Consider the following 27,853-nt stretch of genomic DNA (forward strand, 5'->3'; position numbering starts at 1 on the left):
CATACACACAGTAATCACCAAATAGAATATACATCATGTTCAGAGCACTGATCCACCGCTGTAATCCTCAGAAGATAATACCAGGCTGAAGCTCCTGTCCTCCGCCCCCGAGGTGATGAGAGTAATAAATCTCTGAGTGACATGAAACTCGACGTTTTACATCTGTGTGAACGTCAGACTCCCTCAACAAGCTCTTTGTTCTGGTGGAATCATTTATTTTTAAATTACATCACATATATTTGTGTAATTGTTGCAACATTAGAGTAAAAGTGAAGACATGAAAAAGTTCATCATTTCACATTTATTCATCAGACTTTTCTTAACTGACTCATTAAATCATGTTTGAGCAAAACAAACACTGGGACCTCAGATAAACAGGAAGTCATCAAAGGTTAAACTCCTCAGTGTCACAGTCATTAATAACGACACGCTGCTGCCACCTGCTGGATCCACAGAGAAAGACATTCACAGTGTGTGTTCAAATGTACAAATGCATTCTGTTTGAACTTTTATTTCTTTATTTATTTATTCAATTTATACTTATATTTCTATAGCACCAATTTATTATAATTCCATCTCATATAACATATTTTAATGTTCATTTTATGTCTTTTTCATGTGAAGCACTTGGTTCATGTAATTCCTTTGTTGTAAACAAACAACTACAATAATAATAAATGATATTAAAATGTGAATATTAGGGATTCAGTCGTGATTAAACTTCAGCGTTTGAAGTTTCTTTGCTTCCATCAGGAAACATGAGAGTAAACGACATAAGAACTGAACCTAGATGTTCGTAGTCAGATTCTCTCTCCCTGGGTTTGAGCTGGTTCACGTCTCACGTCTCTGTTTATCTGCTTCTTCATCTGCAGATGCAACTGGGTTAGGGTTAGGGTCAGTCATTAAATTAAAAAACTAACTGCCTCATGTTGAACCTGGAGCCTTCAGGCCCCTGAGGGTCTGGGGGGGCAGTTACCTGCTTCGCTCAGCTCTGTCAAGCTCGTACTATCACAGATCTACCGTTTCCACACTGCTCATGCTTTATTTCACATCTGTCTGATCAGTTTGACCTTCAGCTTTCTCCTACATCTGCTCAGCCAGCACAGAGTCCTTCACCCCTGCAGCCAGCACAGCGAAGAGGAAGGGGGGGCAGAAGGAGCGGAGGCAGAGAGCCACCCTGGGGATGGGGTGGGCCAGCACAACCTCCTTCCTCTTTCTGTTCACTGTTTGCAGAATCTCATTGGCCAGGACCGACGGGCGCACGCCATGGGTCAGCTGGCTGGCGACATCTGTGGAGGGACAGACCTGGGTTAGACTCACCCCTCCAGCTGTGAGGAGTTTGATTACGGCCTCAGCTCGTTGTACTCACATGCAGCCAGGACGTTTGGTTTAGGGCCCGGCTCCTCCACGGCCGGTGGGTCGGAGGCGTTGATGAAAGTGTGACTTATGGTGCTGACGACGATCCCATACTCCTCCACCTCAGCCCGCAGGCAGTCGAAGAAGGCCTGCGCCGCATGCTTAGACGCCGCGTCTGACAAACACCGACACAAAGGGAGGTGTGACTCGCCCACACAGTCTCATTCCATACATTTCAGAGGACATACTTCGTCTAATTGTTTCTGTCATGTTGGTGGAGCACTTCCTGTCTGTCACTGCACACTGTGGGAACAGAGCGTCAGGAGTGGGCCCTCAGCCCTGCCTCATTTCTACCAGACAGAAGTGAGCATCATCACAGAGAGAAAATACAGCAGATATCTTCTGTGACCCTGCTGCCTCCAGACCCTCCAGACAACAGGTTCATCTATAAACTGACTGTTTAATGGGAGAAAGCAGTTCCAGTTTAACATGTGGTTTGTTTTCTCTATTATCATTCACTTCTTCACTTAATAGCTACATAGCTTATTATTATTTGATTTACTCAACAGTAAATGAGAAGCACAAACACTTCTGCTTTCTGAAGATGTGTTCATAGAATCAAATAAAACAGTGAAAGAGACAGATGTGTTAACAGCTGCTATAATCAGTCCATCTAATAGAGTTAACACTAAAAACAGACTCGACCAGATTTACCAGATTCTGGAAGAAGAATCCAGAAGCCAGGAAATCAAAGGTCAAGCTGGGAGAAGGAACCGCCTTTAATTATATCACCAGAAATATGGAAACACATCGGTAATAAAATAAAAAAAGACAAGTTCAGTAATTTGGAAAATTCAGTTCTGATTCACATAACATCTGTGACGAGACGACACCAGTTTGAAGAAGCCGAACACATTTTATCTACTTTTACTGAACTGAACACAGTAAAGTTTACGTTTTTCTTCAGAGCGACTCGCTCAACAAACTGATAATAACTTTGGAGAACATTAAGAGTCGTGGTGCTTGAACAGGTGAGAGGAACCTGTCTGAAAGCAGAAGAACCACATCCTCACTAATGGACGGACACCATCGACCAAATCTATAAAACAGGGATAATCAATCACTGGTTCAGGAACCTAAACTGGACAGAGGAGGATACAGAGAGTTAATATTATACAAAAATAATACGAGTAAAAGAAAAAGATGGAGGAGGAAGAAAAGGGAAGGAGGAAGGAGGAAGGAGGGAAGGAGAAGGGAGGGAGAGGTGGAGAGGTGGAGGGGGAGGAGAAAAGGAAAAAGAAAAACTAGTTTTGTCTTAAATTTACTAATTTTACAAATTCTCCAACACACTCAGACTGTGTCTCCTCCCCTGTTTGTGTGTGTGTGTGTGTGTGTGTGTGTGTGTGTGTGTGTGTGTGTGTATGTGTGTTGTTGGCGTGGTTACCTCTCCTGGCAGCCCCCCCCACCCCAAACAGCCAGCCAGCCTCCACCCTCACCCTTTAACCCCATTCCACTCTTCTTCCTAATAACTAGAGGCCAACACTTCAGCTGAGTCTGGATTCTGCATCTGGGTCCAAACGTAACCTGAACCTGTTACGTTACCGCCCCTGCACACAGACAGTCTGAGTCCAGACTGTTCTGGTTCTGGTTCCCTGATGGTGGAACCAGCTCCTGGGCTCTCTCAGATCAGGGGCGTCCCTCTCATCTTCAGAGAGCACCTCCTCTCCTCACTCCTCCAACACCCTGACAGGTCCAGCCAGCTCTGACTCTGACTCTCAGGTCACTTCTTTACACAGTAGCTTTTATAATGTTGTTTCTTTTTCCTCCTCTCTGAGAAATAACTATAGTGAGTGGTCTTGTGCAGTTTAACAAATAATAACAATAATTAAAATCATTTTTGCCTCACATCATTCACATGCATTGACGCACATTTGTGTTCATTTGTCCCAAACAGCTGTGCAGATGTTAGCTGTGAGCGAGCATCAGTCCTTGTGTTGAGTTCTGGACATTCAAACTAAATCTCATGAAGTTTCTCTGTTCTCAAGCACCAGTTTTAATTCTACTAGTACTACACAGATATAAATACCATGAAGTATCGGTACATGTACTGAAGTACAGTCTCTACCAGCTCTAATGTTTGATGCGATAAGAGAAGAGGTGATCTATGTGAATCAGTGTCAGCCTTCAGGTGAGGACTCACATGAGCTCCTGAAGGGGACGGCCAGTCGGCCCTGGATGCTGTTCACCAGCACAATGTGTCCCGACCGTCTGGAGATCATTGTTGGAAGAACACCTGCCACAGTATTCAGACATATTAGCATCCTGATCAGAGAGATCAATCATGACAGTACAACCAGTATTGATATTGATACTCTATTGATACTCTCTGATTATCTGTGGCCCACCTTTGGCCAGAGCGCTGGGGCCAAAGTAGTTGACGTCCATGATGTTTCTGTCCATCTCCAGGGAGACGCTCTGCACGGGGGCCTTCAGCTTCATGCTGCTGTTACAGACCAGTACGTCCACGCAGCCGTAACACTCCAGCACCTCAGCCACCACGTCCTCCATACTGTCCATGTCACTGAAGTCCAGGATCACCAGCTTCGGGGCAAATGTCTTCAGAGACACGAGACGTGTGACTTTAGTGTGTGTGGACAGTTCGTCTATTCATCCAGCATCAGTCTGACTGGTACAGCAGTGTGTTATTAAGATGAATTAAGTTACATGAAGACATTTCACTATTATAATGATGTATTTATTCCACTCTCATGTCTGTACACTAAATATTGATCTAGAGCCGGCAGCTGATTGGCTCTGGAAACACGTCTTGTTTAATCCACAGACAAACAGAGATGTGGCTTAATGTGACGTGAACTGACTTCATTTCTTGTTTCAGGAAGTCACTGGACCAGGGAACATTTACAGCACAGCAGCAACGTCCCATTCTTTAAGTCTTTATGCTAAGATAAGCTAACACCAGCTGCACTAGCTTCATATTTAGCATAAAGACGTGACAGTGGTATCAGTCTCCTTATGTACCTGCGTCTAATTAAATCAGTTCAGGTTCCCAGGTCACAGTTTCTCATTATAGCAGGTCGTGTACATCACCACATAGGAGGTTTGTCTGTACCCTTAGATAGGAGCGTACCCAGACACATGTTGGGCCAGAGGTTCAACCTCCTAATATGGCCTGTGTAAACTGCATCACCTGACTGCCTCCTTAGCTCCTGCCATAATTACTATGAGAGAGGCCACATAACAATAAAACATAACTATGGGTCGTAGTAAGCTGCTGCACACAGGTCAGCGTGGAACATTCACTTTCACTGTCTAACATACGTTAAAGCCGGAGCACGCAGAAATCTAGAAAAGATGTCAGAATTTGAAAATGCAGCCGCTCTCCTGCAGCTCTCTCCTCACAGCATGTGCACACAACACAAGCAACAAAGCAGTGAGCCCTTAGCTTCGTTAGCATCAGGCTAAACCATTAGCAACATTCAACACAGCTGCTCGTCGTCTGCTTTCATGGTACAACCAACCACTACAACTACAACACATTCAGATATTACTTCTCTCCATCACTGACACGTCCATCTGAAGGGACGTGCACGTCTGCATTTGTAGAGCAGCCAATAGGAACACTCTCTCTGGAAAACACCTGTGATTGGCCAAAGTCTCCAGTCACATGCTGGACCCTCTAAAGTCTGAAAACAGGACCATGAGGAGGACCAGACATCAAGTTTGATCTCAGCCCAGTTTGAGTCCACCCCACCTTTAATCTGTTTAATTTCCACACATAAAAAATTTCTTAAATGACAGAATAGTTTTTACTTGCCTAATTAATAATAAAGTGAAGTGATTGTTATCATAAATATGCTTTTTCCAAATCATAAAAAATATACGTAAAAGTAAATTAGTGGGAAATAATTTTGCTGAAGACTCAGCGCCCCATGTTATAATGAGGGAAATGTCTTGTTGGCCTCGAGGTTTAAGGCTCTGACCATGAACCACAACAACCTTTGTGTCATGTTGTTCCCCATACTTCAGGCCTCTCATTTCCTGTCCTCTCTAATAAAGGCTTTCTAAAAATACACAAAGGGAAGTTTCTTCTATTAACAACATATGTTGGTTTTGTGTTTCTTGATTAACAAGATAAAATGACATTTTATATTCATACTCATTTCTGTTTTTCAGAGTTTAAGGTTTTAATTCACCGCAGCTGTCTTCTTTTACTTCTGCAACCTGCACATCAGTGGTGACCTCTGCTCACACTACAGATAAAAATGAGCTTTTAGCTTCGTCTGGGACAGTAAACATATTGTACATCATCCTATTAAATAAACCATAAATAAATGAATGTGCTACAGATGCTGCCCTGAGAACAACAGAGGTAAGTGAGCTCCTCCAGTCAATAATGAGCCCAGGAAAAAACATTTTCCAGTTCCATAATCTGTGTCACTGACAACTAAACATGGATATGAGTGAGTCCATATCTTTGTAAACGGGGCGGTATTGTTTCTCTCATGTAGACACATCTGCTGTGGGCTATGTGCAGAGGATTCATGGAGGACAGCGTGTTGTCAGAGAGGAAATCCTGCTATTGTGTGGATCAGAGGACGACGTGCTGATGAGGGAGGAGGCGGCGGACCAGAGGACTGTGGTAAATACGAGGACCTGATACACTGCTGCCTAAACTTTAAACCCACGTCGTCATGTCTGTGTCATGTGTTCATTCCTAATGGTGTTTTAACGGCTCTATAATAAAAACTGTCCCTGTGCTGCTCAGTTCCCTCTGTATATTAATAGACATGATAACTGGAGCAACCTGTGAGAGAAGAGTCACCACCACAATAAAAGAGTGATGGTATTGGTTTGGAGGGTTTGTGAGGACACTGATGCTCCAGTTTGATTGAGTTGGTTTCCTCACCTCTCTGGGGTCAGCGTCACCAGTCAGAGAGTCAAACAGAGACTCCAGTTTATCCCAGTTAGTCCCACACAGGATCAGCCTGGCACCGCCCTTATGGAAGAGATGGGCACACTCTGGACAGACCAACACAGAGGAAGCCTGTGACTCCATCAGACAGAAATATTCTTCACTCTTTCACTGAGAGTTGAACATTAAACACAAAGCTACAGCTGTTAGCTGTTAAGTTTACCTTAACATAAACGTTTAACATGGTGCTGATCCTCTTATCTACGTTTCAATGAGACGTGAGATAGCACAATTTCCAAAATGTGAAGCTTTACATTACATGAAGCTAAGATTAGCATATATGCTAAAAGCCATGTGCCTGTCTTTGTCCAAAGTTTTAGAGGCTCCTTTATATCTAATTGATGTTATATCCATGTACTGTAGATAAAAAGGTCATATGTTGTTCTATGGGGTTCTGTGCCAGTTGTTGTTTTGTGTTTTCCTAGATAACAAAACTGCTCAATGCGCCTGGTTCTTCAGCCCAGGTCTGCCACATCTGGGCAGATTCCAGCTGTTATCCTCCAGTTGTGGCCAGATTTTCTGTATGTACACCAGTGTTGCTTCAGATGTGGAAGTAGCATCTGACAATCGTGCTGTATATGGGCCAGATTCTGGCCATGGAGCCGGGCCGATACTGGGCCAGAAGAGAACCAGCATGTGGCCTGAGTGTAGGCCGGATTTATTTTGTTATCTGGGGGTAGATAAGAAGACTGATGCCTCTTCACTGTCTGTACACTAAATATGAAGCTAGAGCAGAGACTGTGTATAAAAAGCTAGCATCAAGAAGCAAATGAATTAATTTCCTAAAATGTCAAACTATGGCCTTACAGTGTCCTTTGAAGCAGCATGACATCATGTCTGTTATATAATAATCATCACATGGCACAAATCTGAGATCTGAATCACATCATCGTCTAAATCAGTTGTTCCTCAGCCTCCAAGGTTTAAAAGTCTGGTGAAATTTCATGGAATCTGCTTTTTGACATTCTGCTGACAGACTCTGGGTCAAACTCCGTGGCAATGAAAGTAAGGTTAAATATTGAAAACACATGTAGGATTATTTACCAGTCCCCACCCCGGACACAGCATCCGTGATCACCACCACCTTGTTTCGTACCAAGGACTTGGACATGAACCGCATGAGCTCATTGTAGATGTAGTACACCCCCGCTGCCACGACGATCAGCAGGGGCAGCACCACCACAGAGGGCAGGGCCATGTTCTGCAGAGAGAGAGCAGAGTCAGGGAGCTGCAGACCCACTGTCCTGCTGAAGAGGAGCCAGGACAGCCTGGATCAGGTTTTAGGTCTCCAAGGTGTCGGCCACTAATACAAACAAAAAATATATGGACTTGACAGTAATTACAGAACTCATCTCAGTATCTGAATACTGTAGATCCACTCTCTGTATGTCTCTTTATCTATAAGTCCTCTTTGTGTTTGGAATTGATTCACTCATGGAAACCAATGAAGGGCGGTGGACCTTATCAGGACTCAGCTTATAAGTTAATTTCATGAGAACAGTCAGAGTCCCTAATGTTGTGGGAATTCAGTGGATGTCAGCGTTGTCTGTCAGAGGTCATCATGTGTAAGACATGAGTGAACCTCAGGCCGTGAAACAACACTTCTCTGTATCATGTGTCTCTTCCTGTTTACACTGGGAAGAGTGAAATCTGAGTAATATGTGGGTCAACCTTCAACCTCTGGGGCTACTGGTTCTGTATCATGAAGTGAGAGTTTGACACTTTGTAGAATACACACATTCTGTTTCTAAGATACCACAGCCAGCAGCCCGTTAGCTTAGCTTAGCATATAGACAGGAAAACAGTGAGGATGGCTCTGTCCAAGGGTATTATGTTGTTTCTTTTATTCATGGAAAAAAGAGTCACTTTTTTCTTTTCCTTTTATTATTATTATTATTTTTTTACTAATTAAACAAACAGGATGGACCAGTTTATTCATGAGCTTTAGAGGAGCTGGTTGCTCCTCAGACAGGAACTTATTTATAGTTCCCATGTCAAGATGTAAGATTAACTTTGGAACAACCCTTTATTTATACTGTATTTAATCAGGAAGTCACACTGAGATCAAGATCATTTACAAGTGAGACCTGAACATAAAATCAAATCAAATCAAATAAATAACAAAGAGAAACGTTGAGGGCAGAGATACAAAATTTCGGTGATTCAAATATACATTCAGACATATATTGATATAAACAAGCAGGTATGTGTTTGTATAAGCAGTGGTCAGAGTGTATATGTGAATATGTATTCAGATATTCTCATGTTGTTGTTTTCTGTTGTTCTAATCTCAACAATAAGTGAGTTTCCAAAACTGTCAAGTTCCTGTTTTCAGATTTTAAGGACAGGATGAGAAGGTTAAAGCCAGTCAGTGACCTGACTCCTGACTGATACCAGATCTGTACCTGTTTCTGCTTTGACTGTGACAAATCCAGTTTTCTGCCCCGAGGTCTGGATTCGTATTTGGTGGCCTTGCTAACACACTTACCATGTAAAGTGAGTTTGAGAAGAACAGCTAAATATATTCTGGCCATGCAGCCGCCACAGAATGCCTGCACTATGTCACCTCCAGGATATTGTCATAGGATACTCTGAGGGGGGCGAAAGGGGAGGCTCACACTTATAAACTACTTGTCCTGGTTTACTTGGGAAAACACATTGAGAGAATTGTTAATCCACATTAAAGCTGGTCTTCATGATGTCATATGAGACCAGGCTCCAGATCGGCCCCGTGTCTGAGCTGACACATGATTGAGTTAGTTGACTTGTGAGAGTACACACACAGTAGCCGCACAACAGACACACAAATACACTTGTAATCTGTGTTATTCTTGGTTCACTTACAGGATGGACGAGGAGCTAATCCTTCAGCGAGACCGACTGTTGTTCTCTCTGGGTTTAGTTAGGTAACAGGGGCTCTTCTCCTCCCTGGGTACCCGCCTGCTCTCCTCCTCTGTCTGCCTGTGTGTCTGACCCACTGCTGCCCACTGTAACCTGCTGCTTATAATAGCCTCTGCCTGAGTCAGCCATTAATACACACATATGTGGTGGATAGTATCTGAGGCATGTTGCCTTGTTGCCAGCATGAAGGGATGGACGTCATGTGAGGAAAGTGTCAGCAGCTTAAATACTTTTCAGTGGCTGATTTTTATTGATTAGGTCATTCAAAAAGTTTCGGTACATGAACTTCACTTGAATATTATTTTACTTTCTAATTATACTAAACATGTTTTTTACTCCTTTATTTGTCAGGTGAGTGTCACCTGTCTATATATTTTCATCTCTATATTATGATAGATGAAAAGATGATTGTTATAGAAATGTAATTAGCTCCACCTAAAACCACCTACAACCACAACAACCTGCTCACATATTAGTACATCAGTAATAGTAATCTGGTAATAAAATATAATAGCCTTTCATCTTGGATACTTTGCATGTAGTGTAAAGTGAATAATTAAATAGTTCCATGAATTCTGAGATACTTCTACTTTGTTTGAGTTCCTCCATTTTATGCTACTTTGCATATTGTTCTCCAGGAACATGTGATATATTTTACTCACCATATTTATCTGACAGGCTAAAGCTACGTTACTGATTTAGAATTAACATACACAACACAAAACATCTTATTGTCATAGATTAAAACAGCCAACTTCGGACTTTACTCCTGCTCGGACATCTACAATATTAAAATGACATCTGCAATAATAAACAATGACACAATCCAGATAATGATGTAACTATAAAATGCAGTTTTCATAATGCTACTGAAATTTTGAACACTTTTTTTGTAATGGAATATGTTCTACATAATGTTTTACTTTCACCTGTGTATGTAAATCTGAATTCAGAAATTTGATTTATAATTGAGTATTTTATATTTTTTATTGTTATTACTCATTTCACTTACTTAAGCTGCTTTAATATGTGATCAGAAAAATAAACAACATATCTTGATAGAATTTGTTAGTGTAGCACTGAATGAAAGGTTAACACTAATGTCTTTTTAAACAAAGGAAGATAATGTTAATATATATTTAGGCCTATGACTCTGAAAGAAACTTCCCTTAGTTCATTGGTAAGAAGATATTTCCAGATCTGATTTAAAAATCCATCAACAAATCTAGAGCAGTAGACAACAACACGGGTTCACCGGTCACATCTCTGAACAATGAGCGCATGCGTTGGAGCCACAGACGGGGAGAGCTCCTGCTTCCGCAGCAGAGGTGCTGGAGCTTTATATACGGTCCGGCTGCAGCGGCGCAGGGACCGAGCTCTCGCTGTGGGCGGCGACACTGAGCAGTTATCGCGAGAGTCCACAGAATTCCAGGAGCGTGTGTGTGTGTGTGTGTGTGTGTGTGTGTGTGTGTGTGTGTGTGTGTGTGTGTGTGTGTGTGTGTGTGTGTGTGTGTGTGTGTGTGTGTGTGTGTGTGTGTGTGCTCTGTCCGCCCCCCTCGCTCCGTCGGGAGAGAAGAAAATAAACCTAATGCTGCTAATGAGGCTAGTTATGGAACCAGAGCCCGAGGACTCCCTGTGCCAACTGTGACCGGCCGAGGGGGCTCTCTCTCCGCCTGCAGCGCCTCTGTCCGGGGGAACAGCTCGGGAACCCTTCGGCTTTTGGGCCGTGTCTTTTTTAAAGTGAAGTTGAAGACGCCAGCCAGGAGAAGCTGTCGTTCGCTAGCCTCTCCGGGAGCTAGCTAGCCGAGCTAACCGTAGCCTAGCAGGGAGCGCTGGATGAACTTCGCCTGGGCTGACGGCTGCGGTGGGAGAGCGGCTCCGCTGACCGACTGAGAGCTGTCTTCTGGGCTGGGCCCTCCACATGGGAGACTGTTAATGGACGCGATCGCCTCCGAGCTGAAAGGCGGCAACCGGGTCCAAATGTTGTGTTTGCGGCTCACGGCGTCACGTTATTGATCTGGGAATCCATTGGCAGAGCTAACAGGATATTAGCCGCCTCTCTCGCTTCGCGGTTGCAGGCCATGGGCTGGGGAGCAGTCATCACTGAGTGATGAGAAGGCTGGCTCGATGGCAGCTAATTATTTATTGGGAAGCAGCAATTGGAGAAGGGTTTGATTTGAACGTCCTCCCCGAAGAGTTCAGCTGCTGTTTGGTCTTTTTTTTTACTTGAAACATAAAATGCATCAGAGTTAGTAGAAGCTACGCACAAGAAAACAGTGGGGTTACACCATTAAAGTCCTCCGGAGAAGACACCAAACAGCTGAGTATAATGTCTGCCGCCAAGGAAAACCCCTGCAGGAAATTCCAGGCGAACTTCTTCAATAAAAGTAAATGTCAGAACTGCTTCAAACCGCGGGAGCTGCATCTGTTGACGGACCAGGATCTGACCCAGGTAGGCAAGATGTTAAATTTAAGATCCTCGGTATCTTACAGTCTTCCTTGAATGCCAGCTAAGTTAACCTTGTTCAGACGAGGACAGTGAGGTAACCAGCGGCTGGTGGCTGTGTAAGCCTGTAAGAATGTGGGCTGACAGTTATCAAGGAGACCAAGGAGGTGCAGGGACACATGTTAGTTACAGGCTCCACAAGGGGACAGATTCAGAGCTGAGGTGGGATGAGCAGCAGGATGTCCATTGCAGACAGACACGGCTGTATGAGGCAGGGGAAGCTGTGGTATTTATTTTGGCTTCTTCTCCTCTTTCAGCCCTTTTCTCAGTCTGACTGGAGAAAGTGAATTTCTTCTAATTGCAGTGCTTACATTTGCCCCCAGTTTGGTCCCGGTGCTTGTTTATTAACCCCCAGCTGTTGTTTATCTGCAGTTGTTTGTTGTCACTGTGTGCTCCAGGCAGCCTGGAGACCACTGTGAGGAGGTTGTTGGAACCTGATTGAAGAACAACAGAGATGAGTGGAGCAAAGATAAAGTGAAGCTCCACTCACAGTATAAGTCCCCTGAGTCACTCCTCCTCTCTCAGATCATTAGTTTGTCTTTGTTGTGTCCTGTAATTGATCCAAGACGATGAGACCCAGATGGGCCCTTGAACGTGGCTCAAGAGCCAAACAGCGATGTCAGCATCCACTCCTCCTCTCTGAGTGTGTGGGGCACATGCTTCATTTCTTTTTCAAAAGTGTGTACATCTTACTGCACTGAGTTTATTGCAGGTTAACCCTTAAAATACGAGCCTCCCGAGCCGGGACCGATGGCTTATGGTTGCATCACTTCCTCTAATCTCCCTGTGACCTGGCCAGAACTCTTTCCCACACCCTGTATGACGCCACCTGGAACCAGAGAGCCTCGCTGCCCCGCTCCTCCAGAGCGATACGCCATCAGTGCTTGCTCATCACTGTTGTTCCAGTTGCCCACAGGCTTTTGAAAATGTCTGCAGTCTGTCAGCTATCCAAACAGTTAGCAGGGAGCTCAGTTGCACAAGCAGGTTTTGTAATGATTCTGTCTGGACAGCCCTCAGACTAGTTAGTGCTACACACCAGTCCATTACTGGTCTAAAGCTGTATTATGTACCATCTAAACAGTGTTAACTCCTGAGCCCTGTTTTACAGGCCCAAGGTGAGAGCAAAGCTTTGTAAACTCTTCTCTGTTCAGAAACTGATGCAGACTGACTTAGAGGGGATGAACTCCACAACCCAGTAAGACAGAAAGCTCCAGTGAAGCTGTGTAATGCTGTTAAAATGTAATGAATAGGTGATTTACAGTGGGAATTTGAGCCCTAAATTAAATGAAAGTTATTCAGGACTTAAAAGGAGCTGGATCATGAGTATGCAGCTTTGAAACAGATAGCCCACATGGAAAAGTTATGCAAAGGGAACAGAGCTGAATGTCGGAAGGACAGTATCCAATATAAACAAACTCTTTGTTCAACGCTGCTAGTATAAAAGGTGGGCTGGGGGAGGGGCTGCTGCTGGAGCCCCAGTGAAATCTTTTATTTCAGTCTATGTGGTCCAAGAGGAGTTTTTAATTTCCCAGAGTTCCAGCTCTGGTGTCACGGTTTTCAAATGGTCACATTTGTTCCCAGAGGGTCGAGGTGTTCGTCAGGCTCTGCGGTCCCGTCCTACAGCGACCACACTGTCCGTGGTGGGTGGTGGGAGGCAGGACAGTGATGGAGGATGCAGGCAGGCTGAGGTTTACATGTACGTGGGAGGGACGGAGAAAGACAGGCAGGGATGTGATGGGACTTAAGGAGTGGGAGCAGCAGTCACAGGGAGAGAGAGGAAGTGTGGGGTTGGGAAATGAGAGCAGAGGTTCCCAGAGGCTGCTGCTCCACATCCCACTCTGTGAGGTTATGACTAACAGATACGGAGTGGAGTCAAACCTTACAGAGCTATAGCTTTAACACGGACCAAATGTTCCAACACAGCCACCGACGGCGGCCTGCTTCAGGCCAAACAGACTGTAGCTCCTATATGACGGCTCTGTGTCAGTCTGTGAGGGGCCTCTTGTATCCAGGATCACTGCTGTGATGTTGGGATGATTTTTACTCAGGTTTCATGGTGTCACACCCAGCTGCATTTGTTTTTGTCACCCACATGTCTGCGCTGATGCAGACAAACATGAAAAGACGACTTTGTCTTTCAGTTTTGGCCTCAGCTCCACGCTGAGCTGATGTTTTCTAGTCTGTAGAAGAGAGTTTTTCAAAATGCTGCACAACACACAGATCTAAAGTACTGGCCTGATGTTGTAGGTGGGTGCTTCCATGTAGCCACAAAGTAAAGAAGCTAGCTTTCTGTCAAAGTTAAAAAATCTGTTCCTCAAGAGGGTTACAGTTAATTTACTTAATTCTTATAACACTGAAGTTTGTTCAAATGTTAATTTTTCTGATAAGATTTGTTTTAACTAGTTATTAGATGTTATAAAAGGGGGTGTGACATCATTGACAGCTGTGATTGGCTCCACCCTCAATCACTACGGACTACCCACAGACTCTGGCTCCAAAGGACGTCACCACCATAAGAGCAGGGCTCGTATGTTCAGAATATTTTGGCTTCATTTTTGTTTAGTGGAGGAATCTGAGACGTGTCGTCCCCAGCATCAGAGTATATGTGAGGTGTATCCTCATCCCAACACAGAGGGCTCTGGCCCCGACTCAGCTGTTGTTGTTTTTGTGTAATGTGTAATATGTCTGCACAGGTCTGAACGATGTGACAATCTTACTTTGCTATATGATCTACTTTTCAGATGAATGATCCCCTCATTTAAAGTTTCTGCATTTAGGTATTTAATTTTGAAAGTTCAGTCTCTGCTAACCAGCCCATTGTTAACAGTTAAACAGCTAGCTGCTAACAGAACACATTAACATTTAAACAGCTAGCTGCTAACCAGCTGCTAACAGAACACATTAACTGTTAAACAGCTAGCTGCTAACCAGCTGCTAACAGAACATGCTAACAATTAAACAGCTAGCTGCTAACTAGCTGCTAACAGACCACATTAACTGTTAAACAGCTAGCTGCTAACGGACCACGTTAACAGTTAAACAGCTAGCTGCTAACTAGCTGCTAACAGACCACATTAACTGTTAAACAGCTAGCTGCTAACAGACCACATTAACAGTTAAACAGCTAGCTGCTAAGAGAACATGTTAACAGTTAAACAGCTAGCAGCTAACCAGCTGCTAACAGACCACGTTAACAGTTAAACAGCTAGCTGCTAAGAGAACATGTTAACAGTTAAACAGCTAGATGCTAACAGCTTATTGTTAACATTTAAACAACTAGCTGCTAACCAGATGCTAACAGCTCATGTTAACAGTTAAACAGCTAGCTGCTACCCAGATGCTAACAGCTCATTGTTAACAGTTAAACAGCTAGCTGCTAAGAGAACATGTTAACAGTTAAACAGCTAGATGCTAACAGCTTATTGTTAACATTTAAACAACTAGCTGCTAACCAGATGCTAACAGAACATGTTAACTGTTAAACAGCTAGCTGCTAACAGAACATGTTAACAGTTAAACAGCTAGCTGCTAACCAGATGCTAACAGCTCATTGTTAACAGTTAAACAGCTAGCTGCTAACAGAACATGTTAACAGTTAAACAGCTAGCTGCTAACCAGATGCTAACAGCTCATTGTTAACAATTAAACAGCTAGCTGCTAACCAGATGCTAACAGCTCATTGTTAACAGTTAAACAGCTAGCTGCTAACCAGATGCTAACAGCTCATTGTTAACAGTTAAACAGCTAGCTGCTAACCAGATGCTAACAGCTCATTGTTAACAGTTAAACAGCTAGCTGCTAACCAGATGCTAACAGCTCATTGTTAACAGTTAAACAGCTAGCTGCTAACCAGATGCTAACAGCTCATTGTTAACAGTTAAACAGCTAGCTGCTAACCAGATGCTAACAGCTCATTGTTAACAGTTAAACAGCTAGCTGCTAACTGCAGCTGCAGACATCATCCTTTTCTGCTCCTCAGTGAGTCTGTTGCAGCTCCACATGAACCAGTTCTCCACCTGAGCAGAACAAGCACCTCCGTCACCAGCTGCAGTCCAGGATGGTGGAGTTACTGTCTGTGGGACCAGAGATCTGTCTGCAGGCAGGGAGACAGGAAGCAGTGACTGAACTTTCAAATTAAAATGCTCACATGTAGCACCTCATAAATAAAACAACACTGTCCAAACAAATACTCCATATGTGATTGGTTGTGACAGAATTTGTAGAAGAAGAAGCATCAGAGCAGCAGGAAGACACAAATCACAACTTCCAGGCAGGACTTTCACAATAAAACCAGAGCAGAAACAGGATGCAGGTCGTGATTCAGATCGTGGACTGTGATTCTACTCAAAAAGATCATAGTCATATGATGTTTTGGCCAGATCGCTCACTGAAACTGAAGCAGCTAAATGGAATTCATCCATCATTACTGTTTTTATCAACACCACTGATTTTCCCGTAGTGAGGACGTGGTCTGAGAAGCAGTGCACCTCCAGGCTGGAAGGGCAGTGGTGTTGTCAAATTACCACACAGATTTGATTTATTTGGGTCACAACTTAACTCAAAATAACCTTTTTAATGGTTTCAGCTCATCGACGCTGCCTTCACAGGCACGTCCATACAAGTTGAAACAAGGCACGTATATATTTATGGCAGGCATGCAGTGACATGGAGCGGCAACAGGCCCAGTATTAGAATAATCAGATCCTGCTTCCAGAGACATTTTGTGGAGGAGGTGGGGGAGTGAGTGCTGGTATGAGAGCTGCTCGCTAATGGTTAACACTTAACGCAGAGAGTCTGTGTTAATGGAGAGAAGAGAGCAGCAGGTTTAAAGAGCCAGCCACTGCCCAGACTCTGTTTATATGTTTCCATGTCTTCTGACTGTTGGACTGAGGTAGTTTGTGGTCAAACAAGTCCAGGAGGTGAATCTGGAGCCTGTGTGTAGACATGTTTGTGTGTTTTGAGAATGACACCGGTCAGTCAGGGTTTGTCAAACTGGTCTCATCTGCTGTGGGGAAACAGGACAGAGAGGCTCAGACATGTCATCAAACCAAAAGGCTCAGTAACACACTGGTTGTGTGTGGCTGCAATGTGAGCTGTGAGAACAGAGGCAACATCTGGACCCCAAAAGGCTTCTCCCCCCATATTTACACCCTCCCCCCCTACCATCCCCCTCCGCTCACCCTGTCTCGTAGTTTTAATGATTACCTAAATTGCTCTTTTTTTCTCTCCCCACTCTCACAGGCTAAACCTATTTATGGTGGATGGCTGTGTTTGGCCCCTGAGGGAACTGACTTCGACAATCCTATGCAGAGATCTCGGGTAAGAGCGAGTGTATAGGCCTGCATCTCCGTGCTGTTAACACACATATACACATATTGTACTTAAAGTGCACGTTTATGCTTTTACTGCTCCTTCATCAAAGGAGCTATTTTGAAGTTTTGCTGTTGCAACATAGCTAACGTTAGCATTAGCAGCTGTTTACTCACCAGTCTAGAAACGTTGTGAGTTCAGCATCCAACTCCATTCTTCACTCACCAACATCTATCTCCAGAGGTGGAGACAAACCCTCGTTTTGTTTCTGTTTTGATCATGTATTTTCCTTAACTGAAGTTAGCATGCTAACCAGCTAGCCCTGTCCTGATTGGCCCATCTTGTCATGTTCCAATACAGAGTCACTGTAGTGTCCAAAAGTAGCTGCCCAGAGGACGTATCATAACCTCTTGTACTGTAAACATAACGCTGAAGCTTAAGCTCTCAGACTAGTAAGTAAACAGCTGTCAGTGCTAATGTTAGCTATGTAGCAATAGCAAAACTTACAAGTAGCTATGAAATGCTTGAATGAAAATATTAATGTGAATGTTCTGTAGTGGAAAAGTTTAAAAGTGACATACACCACTCCAAGAATGAAGAGTGACGCTAATTTATCAACATTCAGGAAAAAACAAGGTCAAGGGGTGGGGGGGTGGGGTGGTGGAGGGTGCACAGGTGTAGTGCTCACACCTGTGATGCACAGTTGGACTTAAGTCAATATCAGTAGGGAATAAAAATCTATCTAACTTAATGTTAGCTAGTGAAATCTGCCTTTCTCTCTCATCTGTTTTTCAAATTAAAAGCCCCCTGTAGAGTCATGTAATTATGGTGGTAAAATGAATAAAACGCTGATCTGCTGTGGTTCAACATCAGGCTTCTCAGACAGAAACATTTTGTTCTGACAGAAATGGCAGAGGAGATTCTTCGTGCTGTACGAACATGGCTGTCTGCGCTTTGCCCTGGACGAATCGGTAAGTCGTGCACTGTTCAAACACTTCCTCCACTTGTTCCGCTGAAGGCTGGAGACACGCTGCAGGATGGAAAGTCTTCAGAAACTGTCCAGTGTTGTATCTGTCTACGGTGTGACACATGTGGACGACACATTCATCTGGTCTTTATGTTTGTTTGTGGTGCTGGTCCTGAAACATGTAGTCAGTGCTTCACGGGACAGTCGTTATATCTCAACCGTCTCTCACTGTGTGTTTCCAGCTCTCACCTCTTTGTTCTGTCACGTCTTCACATTCATCAGGCTCATCTGTTGTCAGGGTGTATACAGGAGTCCCAGCTCTGCCTGTGAATGTTATGTGGATGCTGTTGTATTATCTGGTGGAGGATAGATGTGCTTCCTCACTGAAAACTCACTGCTTCATGAAGGGGTAAAAGGAGCAGTTAAAACAAGCACAGTTTTTTCTTGTCGCACCATCATCTCACACAAAATATGTTGGTGAAGCAGATTTTGAAACTGATTCCTCAACAAGAATGAGGAGGTGCGGTGAAGAGGATTAAAGAAACTCAGCGCAGGAGGCTGGGGAGATATAATCCTGTGTTTGTGGTGGTAGTGTGTCGCTGTGGGAACGTGACACAGGTGACCCACACCTGATCAGGCAGGAGACTCCACTGCTTGTGTGTAAACACCAGCAGCCACACACTAGCAGCATGTGGTGAGAGGATGAGACGCAGGCCGCAGGTGTGTCCCTGTCAGACAGCTGGACAGTGAGGGGACGGGGCCCGACTGTCCCTCTGTGTGTGAGCCAGGCGTTTGAAGTCACATGTGGTGAATCTCTTTGTGTTGCCTGTGATGACAATGGGAGGAAACTTGGTTGTGTTTGCTTGAGTGCTTGTGCATGTTTCCAGTGTGTAATGTGTTTCCAGTGACACCCAGGCTGGTGTGCAGTTGTGTTTTCCTCTCATTGTAACAGCGATTCCAAAACTGTCTGCCTCATTGTCCTCTGCTCTTTTCATCTGCTCCACAAGGCAACAGAAGTGGGTCAGGGAAATGGCTGCTTTGTGCTCTGGACCCTGAGGGTAGGACCTCTCCCAAACACTGGAGCTGATAACGACACGTTAATGGTCCTGATCTCATTAAACTCATCACTGTTTACACAGTGGCTCGAGCCACCAGCGGAGGACAGATGTGATTTGTCTGAGGTCAGGGTTGAGGCTGCCCACTCCTCATGTGGTTTTATATACAGGAGAGATTTACACAAGCCACGCCCACTCCCTCTTTGTCTTATTGCTCTTTTGATCACGTTATCTCCAGCTCTGACACACCCCTCATAACACGGAGGCACAGGCCTCACAGTACGTCCTGAATAAAGTATTTTCACACAGGAGCCTGAAGTCAAGTCTCCTTCATGTTTTGTGCTGAACAAGAGTGAAACAGTTCATTTGACTGTGATTGTGATTCACAGCCGTCTAACATTTATAAGATGCTACAAGAAAAACTCCAGAAGTCGAGTGAAATGGCTTTTTTTTTTTTTTTTTTACCTTAGGTGCTTTTAGTAATTGACTGAATTTCATCACTTTAGCTCAGTTTAATAACTGATGTTACGTTAGAAAGAGACAGAGAGCTGCTCCTCACAGGTGTCATGGCTTCAATTCTTAATTGTTTAATCGGCAAAAAAAACCTGAGTAAAAACAACAATTTCCAGTCTGCTGAGACATAAAATTGACAAGTTTCAAAGAAGACTCAGACGACCTGTTTCCCTCGGGCAGATGGATCCAGAGCCTCCCGGCTCTGTCCCCTTAAGTTTTCAGCTCAGTTCTGTGGAACAGACTAAACACCTTTACCTGAGGATGGTACCTGAGGACGTACTGGTGTGGACTGGACTGAGACTCCAGGGAGGTCGTTGGTGTGTGAAGGTTCAGGTGAAGGCTCTGACTGTCTGAGAGTCTGCAGAACCTTCAGGCACTTTACACGTCAAGCATGTGAGTGAATGAGGAACTGGGTGGGACACTTTTAATAATGGGTGTCATGGGTGACAGACCCTGAGAGACTCCGCCCCCAAATTTCAAGGTAACGTCACATGTGTTGTGTTGGTTGTGTTACTGTGAACAGTGTGACTTAAAGTATCACCTGCACAGAGAGAAGCTGTGAGCTGTCTTCTCCAAAATCAGAGGGTTTTTATCACGTGGGTAACACCTTTCTGTTCACACACACACACACACACACACACACACACACACACACACACACACAGGAGAAAGAGTGAGCTGTTGGCCGCTCTCACCCCGTGGTGCTGTCAGTGTCGGAGCCTCCCTCTGAGACGCTTCAGTCGGTGATTGTGTGTTTTTAAAACTTATCCCGGGGCTGCAGCTCGCTCTGAGATGAAGGTGTAGCTGTGGTGTTTCAGGTGTATCAGCACCGCGATGGACAGGTGACAGGTGTGTTTACAGTGTCTGTGCCCTGAAAGACAGAAAAGGGGAGAAAATTAGCATGTTCACCCTGGTGTTGTGTTTACATCACTGCCGACTGGAGCCGACAAATACCTGCGTCTACTGCAGAGTCATGTGACCCAGGAGTGAATGCTGACTGTTCCCTTTCACACTGTCGACAAAAGCCTGATGTTAGTGGGTCTTAGCAGGTTTTTTGACCAGTGGAAAAGAGGCTGAACGTTGATCCAGGATTGTTGGCATTGTAGTTTTAGAAAGATGATACCGATGATACTCGAGGGTTCATATGCTTTATACAAATATAACCATGATACCCAAAAACATCAGAGGAAAGATTGTCCTCACTACATCTCTGAATTATAAAGATAAAAGTGTTTGACTGGAACAGTTTTCCCACATCGATGCTCCTTGTATCTGATTCCTCCTGAAGATGGAGGTCCAGGCAGCGATGACATCGTCGTCTATTTTTTTCCCAGCAGACAGCAGGGTGCTATCTGAAGCAGTGGCCTCTTAAAGCTGAACTATTTCCACCACGAACAGAGGGAAAGATGCTCTCTGGTCTAAAGCTGCATTCCTCCTCCAATGCCCTTATTTGGTGAACAGTGAGTCTGCAGCCGCGGGACCACGGAGAGCAGGAGAAAGGAGCTCCAGCCCCGAAAAACCACAGAGGAAACGTCACATCTGCCCCAGACCCAAACATTCCACCCCCGGCCTGCCACAGAGAGAACCAGCCCCACAGCCGAACAGTTTATCAAGTACATCACTGTTACATACGCGATTAATCAGGCTTCAGGGTCAACAGGTCTGTGACCGCGAGAACATGCTGAGGGAGGCACGGGGGGGCCACTTCAGTCCAGATCTGCCTCTGCCCTGCATCACGTTTCAGAAAATTCAAACTGGTCTGTCAGAGTCAGAATAATCTCAGATCAATGTGGTCGACGTAGCACCGACGGCGTTCAGAGACCGGCAGCTCCGGTTTGCGGAGAGTCTCGATGGAGGCCACTGTGTCGGGGAACATGAACCATATAAAACAGCGGCCTCCTCTCCAGAGCCCGCTGTGGCCGCGCTGACTTTGGCTCAGCCTGTAAAAACCTCCTGGAGGATTTATCATTTATGGAGTGAGTGTACTCCATTTAATTCTCCAGCTGCCTCCGCTCTTCTCTTCACCCTGCTTTTACTGTTTTTTGGAAAGTTGAGCCTGAGCTGTAATAAAAAGTAAAGAGTTTAACGTGGGGGTAATTACCTCATAGTCACATCCCTTTTTTAGTATAAACTATTTTACCCATCATCCCCTGTGGGCTGTGTTGTCTCTGTGTTTTATAGCCCTTCGTGTCATGGCTGAAGTCTCAGGAGGTGTCTGTGAGAAAGTCGTTTCTTTTAATAAAACTCCACAGCTGAGCTAAAAATAGCCGGCCTGATGGAAGACAGACACAATTGGAGGATATGGAATTGGCCCAGTTGTGTAGAAATCAAACCCACGACCACTTGTTTGTGTTTGAATGGAGGCCTTGGCAGATTCGTCTCCTTTGTTTTGCTGCAGTAGCTGTTTTTAAGCTGCTGTTGTAGTTTGAGCAGCAGGACCAGCTGGACTTCAGAAATCCAGGCTCCACCTTAGACCAGCAGGTCCCACAGGTCACTGTGAGCTCCTCTGTCTCCTCTGCTCAGGGTCATGTACTCACTGTGTGGGACATTTACAGTGTGAAGTGATCTAGACATTAATCACAGCAAATATAGTTTCAACATGACGTCACGTCCTGAAGGTCCTGAGCTGAGATCCTGAACTGTCCCAGTCCACCTGCAGGGACCAGGAACCATCACAGGAGCCGTACCTGTGTCAGGACTGAGCTCTATAGACGAAATGCAGCACAGTGTTTGACAACAAAGATGTTACATGAACAACTGCTTCACATGAAAATGACATAAAATGAACATTAAAGATGGATAAAATGATAACAGAAAAATAAATGACGCTCATCTACTGGAGTTGTCAGACTTCTTTTCTACCTCTGCACGTTTATTCTTTTCATCACATCCAGTCAAATATCAGTTGTCCGATAAAAACACAGAGACTCTGAAAGAAATGACTATTTTCATCATCGATTCATCTGCAGAACATTTTCTGAATTCATTCATTAATCATGTACAACACTAGTCTGTGGTGAAAAACGTGTTTCCTAACAAAGAAAAGCAGGAGACTCTCATTTGAGAACCTGAAACTGTCACTAATCGATTATCAAACTAGTTACCTATTAGTTTTCTATCAGTCAACCACTCAGACTAATGGTTGCAGCTCTAATCCTTTCAGTTCTACTGATGTGGGGCAGGTGGGACTTGACCTCCTGACTCACTTCAGATCCTGTTGCTCCACAGTTCCTGGAACTGTTTGGAGAGAAAGGCTCATAGATCAGTGGTGATAGATAATCTGTTAGAGTCTCAGCTGTTTACACACTTGTTAAAGTAGTGAATCTGTGTTCTGTGTATATGTCCCACTTACGTCTTGGTGGTTCTCACACGGCAGGGCTCCTCGTCTGCTCTGCTACTTCTTCTCAAACTCGATCTTTTTTTCTTCCAGTGTCTAAAGTGCGACGCAGTGTAATTGCCATATTTGGCAGCCCCCGGGGGTTTACAGGCAGATCTTAATAAAAGTGGGTCTGTGCTCAGTGGCCTTAAAAGGAGCTGGAAAGAGACCCAGCACCTGTTTTACATCTGTAGCAGCAGAGCCCAGCAGAGGCTGATAACAGAGCAGATGGAGCAGGTCGGACAGGAAGTTTAGAGGATGTTTTCACTCCCATGTTAACAAGACAATAAGTTCACAACACAATCTGTTCCCACAGACCTACACCGGTGTGCTGGCTGTGGACTGTGGACGTGGTTCTGGGTTTACCACCAGAACGTAGAGTGTTCTCAGTGTTGTAAAAGTTTGTGTGTAGCTGGTTGACAAAGCAGACAAAGCTCCACGTTCTCCACTGATCACACACACAAAGCTGCTTCAGTCCAGCACCCCACTGCTGTCATCTCCCCTTTTCACTCACTGTGTGCCGCCACTGAAAGGATTTGTCTAGTTACCATGGTGAGCTGGTGATCACAGCCGAGTGTCCATACAGTGTGGCCCTGATGTGGCCTGAGATCGGCCTCAGAAAGAGAGGCAGAAGAGGAGAGAGGGCCTGGAGGAAACTCACTGGGATCTGAGACGCAGCTCCAGTGATATCACTCCCACCAGTATGTAGACAAACCAGCTGATGGACGTGGATGGAAACCAGTGACTCAAGCTTCCATTCACATTTTTTCCACATTTGTCCTTTTTGTGTCTGACTCGTCCAAATGCTCTTAGATATTATTCCATCTTCTTTATTCAGTGAAATAAAACAGGATGTAGAATAAGCTGCTGTTTGTTGTGTCTCCTCCAGCCGAGCACGCTGCCGCAGGGCACCGTCAACATGAACCTCTGCACGGACGTCATTGACGCCGAGCCGAAGACGGGCCAGAAGAACTCCCTGTGCATCATCACGCCGGAGCAGGAGTACTTCATCAGAGGGGAGAATAAAGAGATCATCAATGGGTGAGTGGTCTGTGTGTGCTGATGGTTTGGGTGGAGGAGCATGTTCATGCACATGTGTCAGAAACGCTCTGCGTGTCTGTTCAGGTGGAGCGAGCAGCTGGTGGTTTACCCCCGAACAAACAAACAGAACCAGAAGAAGAAACGCAAGGTGGAGCCCACGACCTCGCAGGTAACGCAGAGGGTTCAGGTCACAGCTTGTTAACACCTCCTGCTTCTCCTCCTCCATCGCCTCTGACGGTTTCATGTGCTCGTGTCCAGGAGCCAGGTCCAGCCAAGGTAGCAGTGACTGGCTCTGGTATCCCTGAGGCGGAGAAGGTTCCAGACTCCAGTTCCATAATCTGGCAGGAGGAGCTGAACCAGAGGGAGGCGGAGGGGGCTGCAGTGTGGGCCCCTGCTGACCTGCCCCCGGGGTCACCGCTGCCCTCCACAGGTAGGGAGGAGCAGCAGCTTCGTGCAGACGGACCCAGAGTAGTGTTAATGAATCAGTTACAGTGCAGGTAATAACAGGAAGTAAAGCTGATGGTCACCTCTGCTCCTGTCATCAAGGTGACTGTGCGTCCGTGAGCCACGGCTCGGATGCAGGCTCGGTGAACGGTGATGAGGTGGACCGGGGAAACGCGGCGCTGCACAGCTCTGCGCTGCAGCCGCCCAGCGACCTGCTCTCCCCGACAGGCTCCTGCTCCAGCCTGGGAGGAGTCCCCCGCTGCCTCTCCCCGGCCCCCAGCGACCCCTTTCCCTCCGGCAGCTCCCTGCTCTCCAACGGGTCCCACATCAGTGGCTCGGTCAGCTCTCTGGACTCGGACGCCAGCGGCAGCACGGTGACGAGCACTGACAGTCACCCGACCACCCAGAGGGGCAGCCACGCCTACAGCCACCACGACATGCCGCGGTCCAGGCGGCTGGAGGCTGAGGCCAGGAAGGCTGAGAAGAGGAGCCGGTTCAGGAGCCCCGACAGGCAGGAGAGGGAGGCCGTCCTCAGCCCCGAGAGGAGGTCAGCACCTGTTTCTTACTATAAATGTCTTAGATTAGATGTTTGGCTTAAAAGAAGCAAAGCTTGTAAGTTCAGAGAAGAAACATAATTTTCACTCTGAAGCTGTTTTCAGCTGTGTGAAGATCTTCTGTTTCAAATTTTACAGTTTCAACTCTGATCCTGTGCTGCATGGTCACATGGGGTCTGTGGCGCTGCAGAGACTAATGTAGTCGACTGTCATGTCCATAACCTGATGACCTGCCTCTGAACAGCAGCATTTTGATTCATGTGTCCATCAGTTCATGTGAATGAGCTCTTGTTTTTTGCCATAAAATTAGGGGATTCACAAAAGATACATTAAAAACAGAGAAAATCAAGAACATGACTTTCAGTCAGAGATATTTATCTGATATTTCTTGACTTAAACTCAATAAAAACTGAAACACAGCTTTTGCTGTAAATTTGTTGTCTCACAATTCTGAACAAACTGATCTTAAAGGAGTTTCATTTTAAAACCAGGTCATGAATGGTTCCTCTGCAGCTCTGCTGTGTGAAGGAAAATACAAAGAAATGCATAAGTAAATACAGTTAAAATTTATCTCGGTCAGGAAAAACGATATTTCTGTATTTTTACATTTATTTTATTTATGCATTTGCAGTTATTTGAGTCCATATGTTAATAAGGTAGGCGGTGCTACCAGAGCACCAGCTACCAATAGCAACAGTTCTTAAGCCCTTCAGTTACTCGTAGGTTCTCCGGCTCAGAAAAGTTAGACCACCAGCCGACCAGGACTTGAACCTGTAGTCCTCAGTCCAGTCCTGCTCTGCTCAGGCTCGTTAGAGGAAAACCTGGTTTCTTCTTCACTGGAGGAAATTCTGAAGGTCACATTCACCTGAACACTGCGTACTGCACTGTCATCTCACCTGTGGCCGGAGCCTTTGTGTTTATAAACATTTAACATAAGGGACTCACATACACTAACATGCACACGTACGTGCACTAACATGCACGCCCTACCAGGCCGGCTACCCGAACAAAGACTTGTCGGCCTCAGCGCAGCTCTCCGTCCTCACTAGTGACGCAGGCTGAGATTTAACCTGATGAACCAGCTCAGCAGTTTGCTCTCGAGGAATCTCAGCTCCGTGCTGCACACACTGGTCTGGATGTACTGCAGCCTCTGCCTTCTCCTTTTAAAGGCATGCAGACACACACACGCAGACACAAGGACACACACACCCACACACAGTCTAGTGATGCACAAAGCTTTTGATGTGCACACACACACACACACACACACACACACACAGACACAGCTGTGGTTTTAATGGACAGAGGGAAATAGGCTGTATTTGTGATGTGCTTTGTATTTCCCTCATATCTGTGTGAGTCCCAGAGAAAATCTGTGTCTCAGTGCTCACCCCTCCTTGTCAGGTTTCTTTTCTTATCACCAGTGTTACTAACTGTAAGCACAGACTGTATAAACAGCCTCTGTTCCTTCACTCTGCTCTCAGCCTCTGTGCTGTTTGTGTCACACACTCACACACCAAAGTTTCACACAGACCAAGTGGGTGAGGCGGGGGTCATCTTTTTCCTCCCAGAGCCAGCTTCCTGTGCTGCTCAGTCCCTCCATCCATACCAGGCATGAGGGGAAAAGGAGGAGTGGCCACGAGCTGCTTCATAAACACATGACGTCACTGGTCCATCTGAGCGAGGACCCTCTGATTTCAGACATGTGACATGTTTCATAGACACAGAGTCAGTTTAACCCCTCAGTGTCTGAGTCACTTATAAACAACGGCAAACAGTTTCACACTTTGAGGAGATTTCAGTTCAGTTCAGAAAAGTTATTTTCCTTTTCCATCATGGGGCAAAGAAGGTAAAAAGACAAAAAGTTCAGGGGCTCTGGTACCCGAGAGGTGGGGCCCCAACCATGAACTGCAGTGTTCCAGTTTACATCTGGTCAGGGGCCTTTGTTATGTCTCATTCCCCAGGGTCTCTGTCTCCTGATATCCTGTCACTTCTCGTCTGTCTAATAAAGACATAAAAACACCCAAATTATAATATTACTAATAAAAAAAGACGTGTGCGACCATGTCCTCCTCACTTTCTGTTTTATCTGTTTTATCAGTTAAATGGTTGTCAAACAGCAAATGAACTAATTGAAATGAAATAATAATCCTAACTTCATATTTTCTCAGTCTGTCATTGTTCAGTGTTAAATGTTATAAAACAGACACCAGTGAATGATTATTATGAATTTATCAGTGAATTCATTGTGAGAAGAACAGTGAGGGCTCCTCACACGTCACAAATTCAAAGAATGAATTTAAGTCTGTTTGGGGTGGAGCTGGAGGATGAGGGGGAGGTTTAGGTGGAGGTGGAGCTGGAGGATGAGGATGTGATATGACTGATGCAGCCAATGAGAGAACAGGAAACACTCCTCACTGGTCTCCTGTGGCGATGCCCGCTGCTTCTTACACACGGCGCCAACGTGGTAAAGACATGGAGGACCTCATCCAGCCATGAAGAAGATTTACATGACACAATGTCCCGTCTGTCACGTCTGAAAACGACCCAAAGTTTTTCATGTGAGGCCGTGGCCCTGAACCGTTCACACCCTGAGGACGGACTGACAGACGTCACATGATTCAGACCTGCTCTTTATATATTTGCTTTGTTTTGGAAACAGTGAGAGGAAAAGAGAAACTAACCCGGTGAAACTTTGTTTGATCCTTGATAAAGCAGCAAGTAAAGTCAGCAGGAACACAAGGTCGTTAGTTGTCAAGTGTATATTCTGACAGTTTCACAAACATCTGCCTCAAACACCGAAGATCACATGGTTCCCCCCCCCAAGAGTGAGGGCA

At 45.2% G+C, this 27,853-nt stretch overlaps 2 protein-coding genes across 6 annotated transcripts in view; one reads left to right on the forward strand and one right to left on the reverse strand.

Annotated features, from left to right (window-relative positions):
- Positions 1-286: 286 nt before the first annotated feature.
- Positions 287-9,340, reverse strand: dhrs7cb (dehydrogenase/reductase (SDR family) member 7Cb). Its single transcript, XM_071462870.1, has 7 exons — positions 9,194-9,340; positions 7,394-7,550; positions 6,284-6,396; positions 3,762-3,972; positions 3,557-3,649; positions 1,370-1,531; positions 287-1,289 (listed from the first exon to the last, which is right to left on the reverse strand). Exons 2-7 carry the CDS (start codon positions 7,545-7,547, stop codon positions 1,084-1,086), a joined length of 939 nt encoding a protein of 312 aa, XP_071318971.1. The 5' UTR covers positions 7,548-7,550; positions 9,194-9,340; the 3' UTR covers positions 287-1,083.
- Positions 9,341-10,809: 1,469 nt separating this feature from the next.
- mprip (myosin phosphatase Rho interacting protein) overlaps positions 10,810-27,853 on the forward strand; it is a 39,933-nt gene continuing 22,889 nt past the window's right edge. For 3 of the 5 annotated variants that reach the window (XM_071462865.1, XM_071462867.1, XM_071462866.1), the window contains exons 1-7: positions 11,446-11,702; positions 16,998-17,075; positions 17,972-18,037; positions 23,867-24,018; positions 24,103-24,187; positions 24,277-24,448; positions 24,565-25,009. In XM_071462865.1, coding sequence (XP_071318966.1) covers positions 11,580-11,702; positions 16,998-17,075; positions 17,972-18,037; positions 23,867-24,018; positions 24,103-24,187; positions 24,277-24,448; positions 24,565-25,009 — 1,121 coding nt within the window. In that variant the 5' untranslated portion in view covers positions 11,446-11,579. Of the gene's footprint in view, positions 11,703-16,997; positions 17,076-17,971; positions 18,038-23,866; positions 24,019-24,102; positions 24,188-24,276; positions 24,449-24,564; positions 25,010-27,853 lie in introns of all 5 variants that reach the window. The other 2 variants (XM_071462869.1, XM_071462868.1) reach the window with 2 other exon arrangements.

This window comes from Trachinotus anak, unplaced genomic scaffold (genome assembly GCF_046630095.1).
Source record: "Trachinotus anak isolate AG129_WGS33_773 ecotype Australia unplaced genomic scaffold, CSIRO_AGI_Tana_v1 ptg000025l, whole genome shotgun sequence".
NCBI classification, from domain to species: Eukaryota; Metazoa; Chordata; class Actinopteri; order Carangiformes; family Carangidae; genus Trachinotus; species Trachinotus anak.

What these genes read in the sequence shown, in the direction of transcription:
- dhrs7cb (XM_071462870.1), bottom strand. Translation starts at nt 7,547, where the DNA reads ATGGCCCTGCCCTCTGTGGTGGTGCTGCCCCTGCTGATCGTCGTGGCA. An exon ending in CCCCAGCGCTCTGGCCAAAG is followed by an intron (nt 3,650 to 3,761) that starts GTGGGCCACAGA and finishes ATACTGTGGCAG; the next exon opens with GTGTTCTTCCAACAATGATC. An exon ending in ACCAAACGTCCTGGCTGCAT is followed by an intron (nt 1,290 to 1,369) that starts GTGAGTACAACG and finishes GTCCCTCCACAG; the next exon opens with ATGTCGCCAGCCAGCTGACC.